We start from the raw sequence: 14129 nt of genomic DNA, 5'->3' as shown, positions 1-14129 counted from the left end.
TCAAGCAATATAGTAGCATCAGTAACAAGCATAGCACCAATTAATCAACTATAGCTCCATCAGTAACAAGCATAGAACCAATTAATCAAGCAATAGCAGCATGACCTGCACATGACACTTTACTAAAGCCAAAGCTTCAGTAAAGAAATTAATCAAGGCTTTCATGCAGTGCTTGACAGGCAACAACTGCAAGCAATGGGATCATAATTCAATACCTGTGCACATACCAGATAATGGCATCAATTAACACCAACCTTCTCCCCCTCTCTGTAATTAGCCAAGTTATACAGAATAAGAAAAGGGGGACTGGAGCAACAGTCATGGGAGGCCAGGCACCAACGGTTGGTTATGCTTGGTTTGCGCCAAGTACCCGACTTGACTTAGTATGTGTTGTGTGGCCCTGTGGGGGAAAAGCCTTGCTTGCTGCTCCTTCGAGGGTTTTTACGGGCTGGCTGGTCGTGCCGTGCCCGCGACCGCGACACACGCCTGCACTGTGCCTGTTGGATCATCACCAACACATTTCATAGAAGAAGAGGCTAAGGCACCCGATGCACGATTTTGGGAAGGAAGCATAAATGTCATAGCATGAATTGGAGTTGTAACTCATCCTATCCTTGCGTATCTAGGTAATAAGACGGTGCTTACTTTCTTGGCAATTGCTTTCAAGGGACTGGAGCAACTAGCAACACATCAGCATCAACATCCAGAGCACAACAGCATCCAGAGCATTTCATCGAGCACTTTGTGCTCGCGCGGGAGAGGAAGAGGGAGGGGAGGGCAGAGGTGGTGCTCACCAACAACAGGGGTGGAGGAGGAGGTCGACGACGACAGGGGTGGAGGAGGAGGAGGACGCGGCGGCTCCTCCTCCTTGATGCGGCGCCAGACCCTCCTCCTACACGCCGCAGCGGCATGTGCTGCTGGTTGTGGCGGTGATGGGTGGAGCGTGGTGGCATGCGGCCCTCGCGGAGGAAGGCGGCGGCGACGGCGACCATGGAAGGCGGCGACGCGCGGTAGGGAGAGGGGAGAGAGGGGAATTGAACGGGCGAGGGAGGGGGGTACGACAGTGATATAAGAGGCACTATTTCTGTGGCGCACCAGAACGAGTGCGCCACAGAAACAATTATTTCCGTGGCGCACTAGTATAAGTGCACCACAGAAACACTTATTTCTGTGGCGCACCCTGCCCTATGCGCCACAGGAGTAACTACACTAATTATTGGTGGTGGCAGGATGTGGCCCCCACCTCATTTCTGTGGCGCATGGTTTAGAAGTGCGCCACACAAATAAGCTATTTTTGTGGCGCACCCTGCCAGGTGCGCCACAAAAAAGCTTTCTGTGGCGCATATATGGTTGGTGCACCACAAAAAAGCTTTCTGTGGCGCATATATGGTTGGTGCGCCACAAAACTAAGATCTCATCTATAAGGCTTTTCTTAATAGTGTACAATCTTACAAGTTATTATCACTCTTCGAGATTACTAGAGGCATGAACCCACTATCGAGCTTAAATACTCCCTCTTGGAGTCACAAGCATCTACTTGGCCAGAGAATCTACAAACAACGGAGAGCATGCAAGATCACAAATAACATATGACATCAATCTCAACCATAGTATTCAATATTCATCGGATCGCAGCAAACACAACATGTAGCATTACATAAAGATGATCTTGATCATGATAGGCAGCTCACAAGATCTAAACATGAGACACAAATTGGAGAAGACAACCATCTAGCTACTGCTATGGACCATAGTCCAGAGATGAACTACTCACGCATCACTTCGGAGGTGGTCATGGCGATGTAGATGCCTCCGACGATGATTTCCCTCTCCGGTAGGGTGTCAGGAAGAGCTTCAGAACCCTCGCGATGTGGATTCTGCAATTGCGGCCGCGGCGAAACTTTTCGTGGATGGAGGCTCAGGTATTCAGGGTTTTCCCGAGATCGTGAATAAATAGGCGGAGGAGATAGGTCGGTGGGGTGCCGGGGTGGCCCACACCACCCCTAGGCGCGACCAGGCCTGGGCCGCGCCTAGGCATGGTCTGGCCGCCCTGCTGCACCTCTTCGACCCCCGTTCGGACTTCATCTTTGTTACGGTAAATATTAACTTTGGCTTTTGTTTCGTCAAATTTCGAGAATATTTCCTGTACAGCTTTTTTGAGACAAAAAACAATAGAAAACAGGGAACTGGCACTGTGGCATCTTATCAATAGGTTAGTGCCAAAAAAATTATAAAAGTGCAACGAAGTGCAAGTAAAATATAGTAGAATTGGTGTAAAACAAGCATGGAGCATCAAAAATTATAGATACGTTTGCGACATATCACCTTTCGTCGAGCATGCCATATTGCCCATAGCGTTACAAGCACCTGTACCTGGTCCTCATGTCGAAGGGTGTCAATCATCGTGGCCAGCCACTCACGCGCACCCCTCTCCTCAGCACTATGTACATGTTCTACCCCCTCCGCATCCACCGGTGCCCATGCGCAAACGGGAAATAAGTCTCTTCAGCTCCTTCCCAATAATGGTAACATCTTCATTGTCAACGTGGAGCTTGCTTGAATGTGTTTGACAGCCTAGTATGTTACTGCTTACTCAACACTAGGAATACTCGGATGCACAAGATACCTATGTGGGTTGACAAATACATTTCCTGATGCCTCTAACTCCTAACATCTTGTAAGTGGCATTTGGAATCATAAAAGCTTTCTCACAACAAACAAGAGATCACAACTGTATCTGCCTCTCCAACACCATCTCTTTGAATGGACAATCGGAAAGCTTGTTCAATACATTTAAAAGAATCTAATTTGATATCACTCCAGGTGTTTCTGTTTTTATACATCGAGTAATAGAAGGACCGTTCAATCATTTCATCTACATTATGTTTCTATTATTGCAATGAATTTGATCTGAATGAATTCAGTATCATCATATTTATACCTTTTAACTTCTAAAATTATACGTCCATGTCCTTAAGAGTGATGAAATCAATGCATGGGACACATCGAGTTGAAATATATGGTACAATTACACTAGACATCTACCTGATGATGCCGCATTCATATATAGTTCGTTCAGAGTTTTATTTGATCTCCAACCACAATTGTACCACTACACTCACGACACCGCTTCCTAAATATAAACCGCGATGGGTTGAAAGAGAAAAAAAGCGACAACTCAAAAGTTCTTGGCGAACTCATGACTATAAACAATTCGACCGACATATACATCAAAAGTATATCTATCCATCCTTAGGCTTCACTTTTCTACAAGAGAGAGCAACTTAATGAACATGCACCCACATATATACCAGGGAATAGCAGGGCAAGGATGGATCTGTAGATCGTGGCTTTGAGCGTAATAAACATGGAACAACCAGAGCTGGCTTGGATGAAGAGAGTGGAAGGAGAGAAAGTTCCCCAAGAGGTTGGAAAGAAGATTGACTTTTCATCACACCGAAATCTCCATTCACATTATTGCCACACGGTGCTAATAGTTAAGAATTTTGCTAGTAGGCCTAATTGGTGCACCAGCCCCAACGACTCTGGTGGCCCTGGACATGGGAAGCATGGGGAAAGTACTGATCTGGATGAACTCTTGGACGGGCACTTGGCGTGCTGCTACTGGACATGCAAGGCCTCCGGTAGCTGCAGCTCCTTCATATCGAGCGAGAAAAACTTTCGGTAACACTTGCTAGGCTGATGTGATCTCTGCTTCTTCGTGACCAGTCAGTTGTGCATTGAGGCAGAGACGGTGTGACGCGAAAATAAGTCTCTTCGGCTCCTTCCCAATAATGGCAACATCTTCATTGTCGGCGTGGAGCTAGCGAGGGTGTGCTCTCCCAGATTTGTAGTACTATATCTCATGGTTTTGTGTGCTCCCGTCACCTTCTTCTCTGGCCTTCTTTACGTCTATCAAGTTTGGTGCATGTTTTGGATGATGTACAGGCGGGAGTTTTCTTCTTCGCACGTTGGCAGGTTAATAATGTGGTGCTTGAATCCTTTTTTGTGCGGATTTTTGGCTAATTGTCAAGGTAGCTAGGTTCTTGTTTATTTCTCTTGTGTGAATATCATTTATTTTATTAGTTTATCTATACCTAATAATAAAGGAGCTAACGTTTCCGTGGTTTGGTCCGTCGCTTTGCGCTTTCGTCCAACATACTATGCGCCTTCGTCCGTCGCCTCTCCGGCCCGCTTGCGATCTGTTGGTGTTTAAAAGGAAAACCTTGTTCTTGTTTCATAAGGAAACCGATTGTTCTCAGGAAAGAAAATAATGATCTTCCTTGATTTCGTCCGTCATTATATGTATTCGTCTGTCTGTAAAGTCGCCTTCGTCCGTCCCACCCCGTGGTTTGCAATCAACATCGAAGAGTCCAGCTGGAATAATCTAACAAGAACACGTTCTGTATCGGTACCAAAGCATCTGTTTACTTTCTTGCCTCCCCCCGACGTAAATCCACCCATTATATAGTTCCTCAACTTCACGTACGTGTGGCCCAACAGAAAAATAAAAGTTCTCACCGGATCGATCTAGCCGGAATTCGATCGAGACCGAGCTTTCCGTCGGCGACATTGGTCCCGGATCGACGAATCCTCGGCTATGAAGTATGCATAGGCGCTATGGATTATGGAGTACCACCGAGTAGAGCGACTCGAGTCGCCGCTCGCCGAAATTATCTGCTCGTCGGACCTGCCGAAGTCTCGTTCACGCCCAATACTGCCTCAGAGCTGCTTGCGGTTCACACGCACGGGCTGCCCGGCCTCGGTTGTGCCTGGATCAGCTCGCTGACGGAGACGGTTGCCGCCATAGTCCGAGGCCATGCGAATCCATCTCCCTTTAGCGACTGGGCAATTCGCAAGATAGAGGATTTGGGGATTGTGATTTGGATGCTACTTTTTGATCCGCTCGCACATGGCCCTTCTTCCCAAGCCGCCTCTCCGTGGACCTTATCTGCAAGCTGCTTCTGGAACAGCCGATGGAGAGGATAGCTCGGCGAGCTGCGGCTGGGAGTCCTGGACTAGCGCGGAGCAAGACAGCGCATGCGCCTTGGTCCGCGCCATTCAGCCGAATTTCAGGCGTCCCTCTCATATACGCGGCCATAGGTGCGGACGCGGACGTTGGATTGGAACAGAAGTGGCGGGAGTCGCTAATGTTTTCGGGTTCGAAGAGGAAAAAGATTAACCGAGGTCTCGGCCTCGGATCCGGGAAGGAGAACTTGGAGTTTCCGTGATAAAGAACTTTGGCTCGTTATCTTTCTGGTCTAAGTAGTCGTAGCCGGAGGTTCACGGCGTGCACGCTGGGAGTCCTGGACTAGCGCGGAGCAAGACACCGCCTGCGCCTTGGTTTCCTCTACCTAGCTGAAGGTACACCGCTTGGCCGTGTACAAGGGACTCATTGAGTAGGCATCATGTATGGGTTGTCTGACAATGCGACAGAAAACGAAACAAACCAGGACGTGCGCAGCGTCTGCCGATCCATGGTCATCGTCATTTACATCTGGCGACGGGGAACGTTCATCGCGATCTTGGCGTAACGCCGCCACAAAATATTATAGTGACGCGTGAATCCAGCTCCTCCATCTCCTTCTCAATGGGATCCTACCCAAGGCCTTCGGCTCCGACGCGTCCAAACCGCAACATCTTTGGCATTAGGACGCTCACGGATGGGGCCCTGGGGAGTGCAACAATGCCGGCGCCGGAAAGGCCCTCATGCGAGGCATGGCGCGCCACCATCCAGCCGAATTTCAGGCGTCCCTCTCATATACACGGCCATAGGTGCTCATGGGTACTCGTGCTCGACGTAGACTCCTAGCCCGGGCGACGTCGATTGTTACAGCACGTTGCACCACATGTGGGCAACACTCGGCTGGATCTGCCGTGGAAGCGCGCGGGTAGCTGATGCACACATACACCTTTGTGTTCAGTGCTGAAGGCGTGACGCCAGCAGGCGCACGGCTTGGCGGTCAAGATCGGCCCTGGCAGAGCACGATGTCACTCTAAGCAACATGTACGCACAGTGGCGGAGTATAGGGCTACACGGGCGATGTTCTGAAGCGTGGACGTCCAGTCTCTTGTCTAACCAGATGAATACTTCACAGTATGTGATCGTTCAAGTGAAAGCACTAAAGTTATGTGACTGATTCATTTGCTAGCTCGACCAGGTCAGCTCGTAAAGGTTAACTCGTTGACGAAATGCTGATAAAGCCCACTGCCATCTTATAGATGACACTGTTTTCTGCTTCTGGAGCTGTTGATTTGGCAAAACATGTATTTGAGAGGATTCTTAAGCTGCGTGATTATTACGGCAAAATATTCTTGGATTTTTTATAGCTCAGTTGAGATAGGTAATAGGATTCATGAGCTATCCCCAGGTCTTGGAAGACACCACAGATCAAAAGATGCACCCTAAACGGTTAATGGCTGCTAATCTGTTTAAGACGCTGATCATATTCAGAAATCTAAATCGTTTCCACCACCTCAAGAATGGGATCTGGTGTTCTCTTTTGTCAAGTCAAGTATGGAAAACTTATATTTGCATTCGAAGCCAGCTGATAATTTAGGCATCTTTTCAAGTACTAATGACATTGATTTTATTTTGTGCCCTTTTCATCCGTTCCATGAATTATTTTTGTTTCTGGACAATTGTGTTATATCGATCTGGTAGTTACAAGAAATTAATAATGGATCTCCAAGTTTAGAAACAGGCAAATTTGTAGCTTTCGTTGATTTTGGGGCAAAATTCCGGTCATGTCGAGACATTCAGTGCTAAAATAGGACAAATTCGAATTGTAGTGGTGTCAACCCGTAGCAACGCACGGGCAAATTTACTAGTCTTTAAGAAAGAAAAAACAATCAACATAATAATACGGATGGTTTTCTTTTTAAGGAATGGTATTTCTTGCCCAGATGTTACTGTGTCGGCTCATCAAAACATGGCCATTGAGAAGCCTGGTAGTTTGGGGCGCTCTGGGCTAAACTCAACAGGCCGGATCAAATTAACTTCTGTTCTTTTAGAGGGAATTAAATTCTGTTTGGCACCTCTGAATAAAATCGCGGGAATCAATGGAGCCATGGCTGCCGTTGCTCCGCCACCTCCTCGCCTCCCCGGCCCCCAACGCCGCCGCCTTCTCCTCCTCCTCCAACAACTGCCCCAGCTCTGCTCCGCCGGCCGCGCGCCTCCTCCGCATCCTCCTCTCACCGGTGCCCACGCTCCCCGCCTCCGAACCCACCACCGTCCTCTTTCAGACCCTCCCGCCCTTGCTGCAATCCCAGGCGCTCTCCTTCCTCTCATCCTCCGCCCCCCTCCTCGACCCGATCCAGATCCGCTCTCTGGCCTCTCGCGTCCTCTCTGCTCCGCCTGGCCGGTATCAATTCTGGGTCCGCCAGGGCGCCCGCCACCTGCTCGATGGATTGCCTGACAATGACACTCCTGATGTCCCATCGGAGTTTATCGAGGAGTTCCACGAGCCACCGCCGTGGCTTAAACAAGAGGCAGCTCGGGCACGTCCTGTCCTGCCGTGGCTGCCTCTCGATTGCCGGAATATGATGCCGAGCAGGGTCTGCACCGTTGCGGATGGTTTAGATGGAGTCCGGTTAGAGTCTCTGGACTTGGAGCAGGACGAGTTTCCGGCCATCCAGGTGGTCGGGCGTCCTCCATTTCCTCCGGCTCCTCCACTTGGTGATTCTATCGTCCACAGGGCTCAAGCTCTGAGGAAGGAGATTGAGTTGGCAGATTCGGTTTTGGACGCTCAACAGGTGGCGAAAGACTTGCGTGATCTTTGTCTTGAATCCGGGAATGCTGAGGCAGTACTTAGCTTAGTACAGCCATGGGAAGCGGATGATGACACCGCGAAGGTTCTGCTTTCACATTTGGTACTCGAGGAAGATGGGATGCGTGGAAAAGGGCCTGCACTTGTGCTGTGTTCTCTTGTCCTGCCGAAGTTACTTGGCCTTCAGAGAGCAGCTTCATCTGGTCTTGTTTCGGCTGCGTTGGATATCTGCAAACGTCACCCGGCTGCTGCACTGGAGTCTGTCCTCTTTCCACTGGTTCTTAGAAAGGAAGGGCTAAATGTTCCTCAGTGTGACGTGCTCACACGGATTGTCAAGGATTGTATGCATCCCTTGCATGTCACCGCCTTCTGTCACAGGCTTCTTTCAGGGGAGGAGGAAGAGCGGAGACCGGTTTGTATGCCTCAGCATCGGGAGAATATTGGTGCTGATTTGGTCTGGACAGAATCTCTCTTTGTGCTGTTCAACGGCATTCTCAATCAAGACATTCGCCTGACACCAAGCACCATCGAGAAGCTAGTGTCTATGATTGATGGGATGGCAATGAAGTTTCGGAAGTCGCTTAAATTTGGCAACTTTTTTCTGTGCTTCGTCTCCAAGTGCTGGCATGAATGCAAGATTCATAGACTTTTGCTTGAGAGAGTTGCTGAGACGACCGACACTTTCTTGACTAAAGCTATATTGGCAAAACTGCGGCCTACGAGTTGAAGTGCCTTCTTCAATTGTTTAGAGGTGAACTTCCAGTGACACTACATGCAAATTCAAATTAACCAAGTATGTAATTGCATGCAAGGAATATTTTGTCTTTTGTAGTTCCGGAAACCATTTAAGAACGCTTCATATATATACAATTGCAATTAATTTACTTTGAAATTGTTATTTACACGAAGTGCAACATTTTTTTAATACATGACTGGAATGTAATAAACTTGTTGTGAAATTTAGGGTATCCAGTATAAGGTACATTACTGTTTGATTTCGTAGTAAATTTCTGTTAAATAAAGTGTAAGATTTCCTTAACGGCTGTTCTGTTTGACTTTTGAAATGGTCAGCTTTTGAAGTTTCATAATTGAGCAATTTATCGTATATGCTAAATAACAACTTTAAAAAGTTGTTTACACAGTATACGAAAATTTGTTATATATGACCCATATGCAGCATGATTATCATGAAATCCAGGGCATGAGTATAAGAGAATAAATAGGCCCGTTTAGGTGTAGCAACTATTCAGTGGTCGGTTCGACCAGTCATACCTACCCAAGACCATGGTTTTAGGCGATATGTATGCATGAGATGTCGTATTATTAGGTTGTTCATTTGTTATGCTCATATTCATGTTTTTTTACATCGGTGCAGGACTTATTATTAGATCTCTGCTACTAATGGTTCTCTGCCACCATATATAGGCACACATGTTCGCATTTAAATTCAATTAACTCTAGTATTTTGCTTGGACATATGCTGCTTTGTTCCTAAGGAACACAATGGAGAAAAGTACAGAGTAGTTTCTGTTCTTGAACTAATCAGTTGAGGATGGGATCTTTTCTAGTACATACATGCTTAGTGTTATGTTTCTTTATTGCTACTCTGAGTCATATTTCACATGGCTTATCATTAACATAATTGGTTTGACTGCCACTTAGACAGTAATATGCAAACAACTTTTACTAAGTTCCGGGATAAATTTAGTCTTCAGTGGATTTTGCCATATTTACGTAGCATGACTGCATCGTTTTGTAACCCGCAGCTATTCTTTGTTAGCTGTCTTGTAATTCATCTCAGTTACGGAAAAGCAAGTCTACAGGAAAATCGAGCAGTTTATTCCTCTAATGGAAAATAAGATTCACAAAACAAATACATAATACATAATTATGGCGAGTCCCACTTGACTTTGTTTACAGACGTGCAATCAGTATTTCAGTGGCTTTTGATGCGAGTCACTTGAATACCATCTTCGTATTTTGGAACCTTGATACCTTGTCAGTGAACTTCGTAGTGGAATAGAAATTAAGGTAGTCTTGGAAACGGTATTGGCTAGGATATGTAAGCTTTGGAGCTGGGAAGATTATAGCATCGGCACCTGGGTTGTAGAATGTCGCAATAGATAAGCGACTCCCATTCTGATTAGGAAGTACCTGATGGCAAATGCTCTTATAAATTCCGTTGCTTATCACTTCAATCTGATCTCCAAGGTTAACAAAAATTCTATTGCCTTGTGTTGGTGGTATTGAGATCCTCCTACCATCTTTCATGAACTCCAAACCTGGAACCAGATCATCTTGAAATAGAAGTATGATTCCCCCAGCATCAGTATGCCCACGGAGTCCCATCACTACTTCTGGATGACTACACCTTGGGTATTTTGCGACCTTTATGCCTACAGAAGGCTTACAGAATGCTTTCTTCAAGTAATCCTTGTCCAGCCCAAGATTTTCACTCATGACTTCTGCTAGCTGCTCGGCCAGCTTGACAACTTCTTCAGCATATTCAGGAACGGTGGTACTGCATAATTCATTACTGCGTATTAGTACACTTGAAAAACTTCACAAACTGTTAATTTCTATGTTTTCCGTATTTACTGGTCATGCGAACATTGACTTATGGTGATACCAAGTGTACTGTACTTTAGGTTGCAAACTCACCGAAGCAGCTCTGGAATATCATGAATGTTTGATTTTGGCTGATGATGATACATGAAGCTGCACTCCCAGTCAACATTTGAGGTGACTTTGTCAGGACCAAGGGTTTTTGCTATCTCAGAACTGTAGAAGTTGTTCTCCATATTTTCCTCGTAGTGTTTATTCACCAGTTCTTTGATTTTGTCCATGATGTCATCATTGATTCCATGGTTCTCCACCTGACATAAAGTTATTGTGCATGACAAATGATAATAGTGAGAAAGTAGAGCAGAAACTTGTGTTATCAATATAATGATCTTATAATTTCTTACTTACCCAGAAGAAACCCCATTGTGCACAGGCATCGTGGAGAAGTACCAGCGTCTCTGATCTCTTCTCGCCATATAGCTCATCCATCTTTATCACTGGAATTTCCATTTCCTGAGACACTGGAGTATTGAAGTCTAACCAAATGGGTTTGTCTTCTCAAGTTGATCTGCTATATCTACAGCAAGTTAGGTATTTATAGGCCTAGATGTGAATGGTGGGAAATATATGCTTCCGGATTTCAAAACATGATGTGGTCTGAAAAATGAACAAAAGCTTGCTTCCCTATGGTGAATATGTTAAATCATGTCCAGGTACAGTTCACTGTTGCCATGGCCCATGTGATGTAGTTACTATAAGTACATCCTTCAGAACTAATCATCATGATAGTTGACTTACGAGATACACATGATGCCTATTCGCTCATCCTGTTTTACTTCCATATAAAAATGAATAATAGTGTCACCATCTTAGTTAGATTACTAGTTTTCTGCAAGGTTCACCTTCTTTAGATCAGCTCCGCCGCCCTGAATCGTGGTGAGGATGTTACCGTGGCACAGATCACAGAGGAGTAAAATCTCAGTTTGGAGATCTTTCAGGTCAGATTAATCATGACAGTTACTTTGACTTTCTGATTCGATGCATGAAGACTTGTATGCAGAGTCAAATATAAACTATCTTAATTTCAGCCTCGAACAATTCGTTGCATTTTCGTAAGTCGATGCAAGCCTAGATTTTCTCAGGGATTTGCTAGATCATGTTTGCAGTTTTGTAAACAGCACTTGTTAGATTTCTGTAGATTATTTGAGTAGATCAAGTCATCTTTACTCTACCGTTATGCACTAGAGCTGCTATTGTAGGTTTAGTCGCATACGAGTTGATGTTTACTCCTCCGCTCCTAATGGCAGCGTGCCCTTGGCTAACTGAATCTGCGTCACCTTAGGAGTTTCCTTTATATTTCTTTTGTTAACCTTTTGTACCTTCTGGAAAGCAAGATGACATGGATTTTTAGGCAGGGCTAGAAATCTGCACAGGAGGATGATGGGTCGATTCCGCAGATTGCTGAACGATCTCGAGCTAAAAGAGCAGGACCTGATTGGTACGCGCTATACCTGGAGCAACGAAAGGCAGGAGGCAACTCTTGAAAAACTGGATAGGTGGTTCTGCTCTATTGACTGGGACGAAGGGCACCCGGACTGCCTGTTACAAGCCCTCTCTTCTTCCCTCTCAGATCACTGCGCAATCATGATGTCCACCAATGTCTCATATGAGAGGAAGGCCAGGTTCCACTACCAATCCTTCTAGCCCAAGATTGGCGATTATCAGGAAGTGGTGGCAGCCGGGTGGTTTGCTGTGGAGGAACACCCCAACCCCTTTGTGGATTTGAGTAACAGGTTGTGTTCGACAGCTAGGGTTCTGTCCAGGTGGAGTTACAGGCACGTCGGCAACATTAAGGAACAGATCCTCATGGCCAATGAGGTGATATTTCAGCTGGACAAGGCCATGGATAGGCGAGGTTTGAACGAAGGCGAGAGATGGCTGCGGGCGCAGCTAAAGAAGAAGGTCATGGGACTCACATCCTTGGAGCGCACGATTGCTCGCCAAAAATCAAGGATCGCTTGGTTGAAAGATGGAGACGCAAACACGGCGTTCTTCCACATGCACGCAAGCGCTAGACGCCGGAGGAACCACATTTTCAAGCTAAAGAAGGACGGACCTCCTGTGGCCGAGCCAGATGCGATGAAGGACCTGGCCACTGCTCACTTTGTGGATCTTTTGGGTACGCCGTCTGTGCGCTCTGCCAGTTTGAATCTGGACGCTTTGCATTTGCCGGCCGTGGACACTTCTGATTTGGAGTTGCCTTTCTCTGAATCTGAAATTTGGGAGGTGATTAAAAGTTTACCGCCGGATAAGGCGCCGGGGCCGGACGGTTTTTCGGCGAGATTCTGCCAGGCAAGCTGGCCCCTGATCAAGGATGCGGTTATGAAGGCGATCGGATGGTTCGAGTCACATGACGGCCGGGGGTTTAGCCATGTCAACGACGCGTTCATCACGTTGCTGCCTAAGCACGAAGGGGCTGTGGATGTTAGAGAATTCAGGCCTATTAGCCTAATTCATAGTTTCGCAGAGATCATTTCTAAGGCTATGGCCACAAGGCTGGGGAAGCTGTTGCCTCAACTCGTGGACTGCAGTCAAAGCGCTTTTGTGCAGGGGAGGACGATACAAGACAACTTCCATATGGTCAAGCACTCGATTCAGGCAGTGCATAAAAGTCGCACCCCGGCCCTCATGATCAAGTTAGACATTGCGAAAGCGTTTGACACAATCGCCTGGCCGTTCATGTTGGAGGTTCTAAGGAAAAGAGGGTTTGGGCCACGTTGGTTGGCCAAGGTGGCTATGCTCTTATCCACCTCATCTACGATGGTCCTGATCAATGGTATGGCGGGTGAGCAATTCTGGCATGCGCATGGGCTTCGACAGGGAGACTCCGGCTCACCAATGTTCTTTGTCATGGTTTTCAATGTGCTAAATGCTATATTTAGAGTGGCGGAGGAGGCCGGCCTTTTCTCTTCGCTGGCGGCCCACGGGATCAAGCACCGTTTGTCTTTCTTTGCAGACGACGTGGTGTTGCTCATCAGATCCTCCATCAGGGAGGCCAGATCAGCGATGGAGCTGCTGAGGCTTTTTGGGGAGGCTTCTGGACTCAGGTGTAATCTTGCGAAGAGCTCAATCTCCCCTATCCGATGCGACGAGGTGGATTTGCAGCCGATACTGGACGTGCTGGGCTGCCCAATCCAAAGCTTTCCTATCAAGTATCTCGGATTGCCGCTATCAGTAACGAGGCTTTCGAAGACGGATCTTCAGCCGTTGGTTGACAAGGTCGCAAGAGCAGTTCCTTCCTGGATGGCGGCGCTGATGAAGAAAAGTGGCAGGTTAGTTTACATCAATGCCAAGCTTGCCGCTTCACCGATCTACCACATGCTCTCCCTTGATCTCCCGCCTTGGTTTTTCTCCACGATCAACAAGTTGCTCCTGGGTTTTTTCTGGTCTGCCACAACTGAAGCGAGGTGGGGGCACTGTGTCGTTGCTTGGGACACAGTCTGCACCCCAAAGGACCTTGGCGGTCTCGGTATGAAGAACCTGAAGATTCTGAACTACGCCCTGCGTATGCGATGGACATGGCTTGCTCTGATGGAGGAGGACAAACCTTGGGATGGCATGAAGTTCCGGATATCAACGGAAGCTGAGGAGATGTTCCAGACTTGCATCAAGTTTGAGATCGGCAACGGTGCTAAGACCAGGTTTTGGTCAGATAGGTGGCTCGACGGCCGCAGCATTGAGCAGATGGCCCCTAACCTGATGGCATTGATTAGGCCAGGAGCGAGAGAGTTGACG

The 14129-nt window shown here is 47.1% G+C and overlaps 2 protein-coding genes across 2 annotated transcripts; one reads left to right on the top strand and one right to left on the bottom strand.

The window, feature by feature from the left end:
* Positions 1 to 7062: 7062 nt before the first annotated feature.
* Positions 7063 to 8538, top strand: LOC124683702. The gene has a single exon (XM_047218168.1). It carries the CDS (start codon positions 7063 to 7065, stop codon positions 8494 to 8496), a length of 1434 nt encoding a protein of 477 aa, XP_047074124.1. The 3' UTR covers positions 8497 to 8538.
* A 1187-nt stretch (positions 8539 to 9725) lies between these two features.
* LOC124683701 (1-aminocyclopropane-1-carboxylate oxidase 1-like) lies at positions 9726 to 10844 on the bottom strand. Its single transcript, XM_047218167.1, has 3 exons — positions 10743 to 10844; positions 10431 to 10645; positions 9726 to 10290 (listed from the first exon to the last, which is right to left on the bottom strand). Exons 1-3 carry the CDS (start codon positions 10842 to 10844, stop codon positions 9726 to 9728), a joined length of 882 nt encoding a protein of 293 aa, XP_047074123.1.
* Between the last annotated feature and the right edge of the window lie 3285 nt (positions 10845 to 14129).

Source organism: Lolium rigidum, chromosome 1 (genome assembly GCF_022539505.1).
Source record: "Lolium rigidum isolate FL_2022 chromosome 1, APGP_CSIRO_Lrig_0.1, whole genome shotgun sequence".
Lineage (NCBI taxonomy): Eukaryota > Viridiplantae > Streptophyta > Magnoliopsida > Poales > Poaceae > Lolium > Lolium rigidum.
This window is presented reverse-complemented; position numbering and strand designations above follow the sequence as displayed.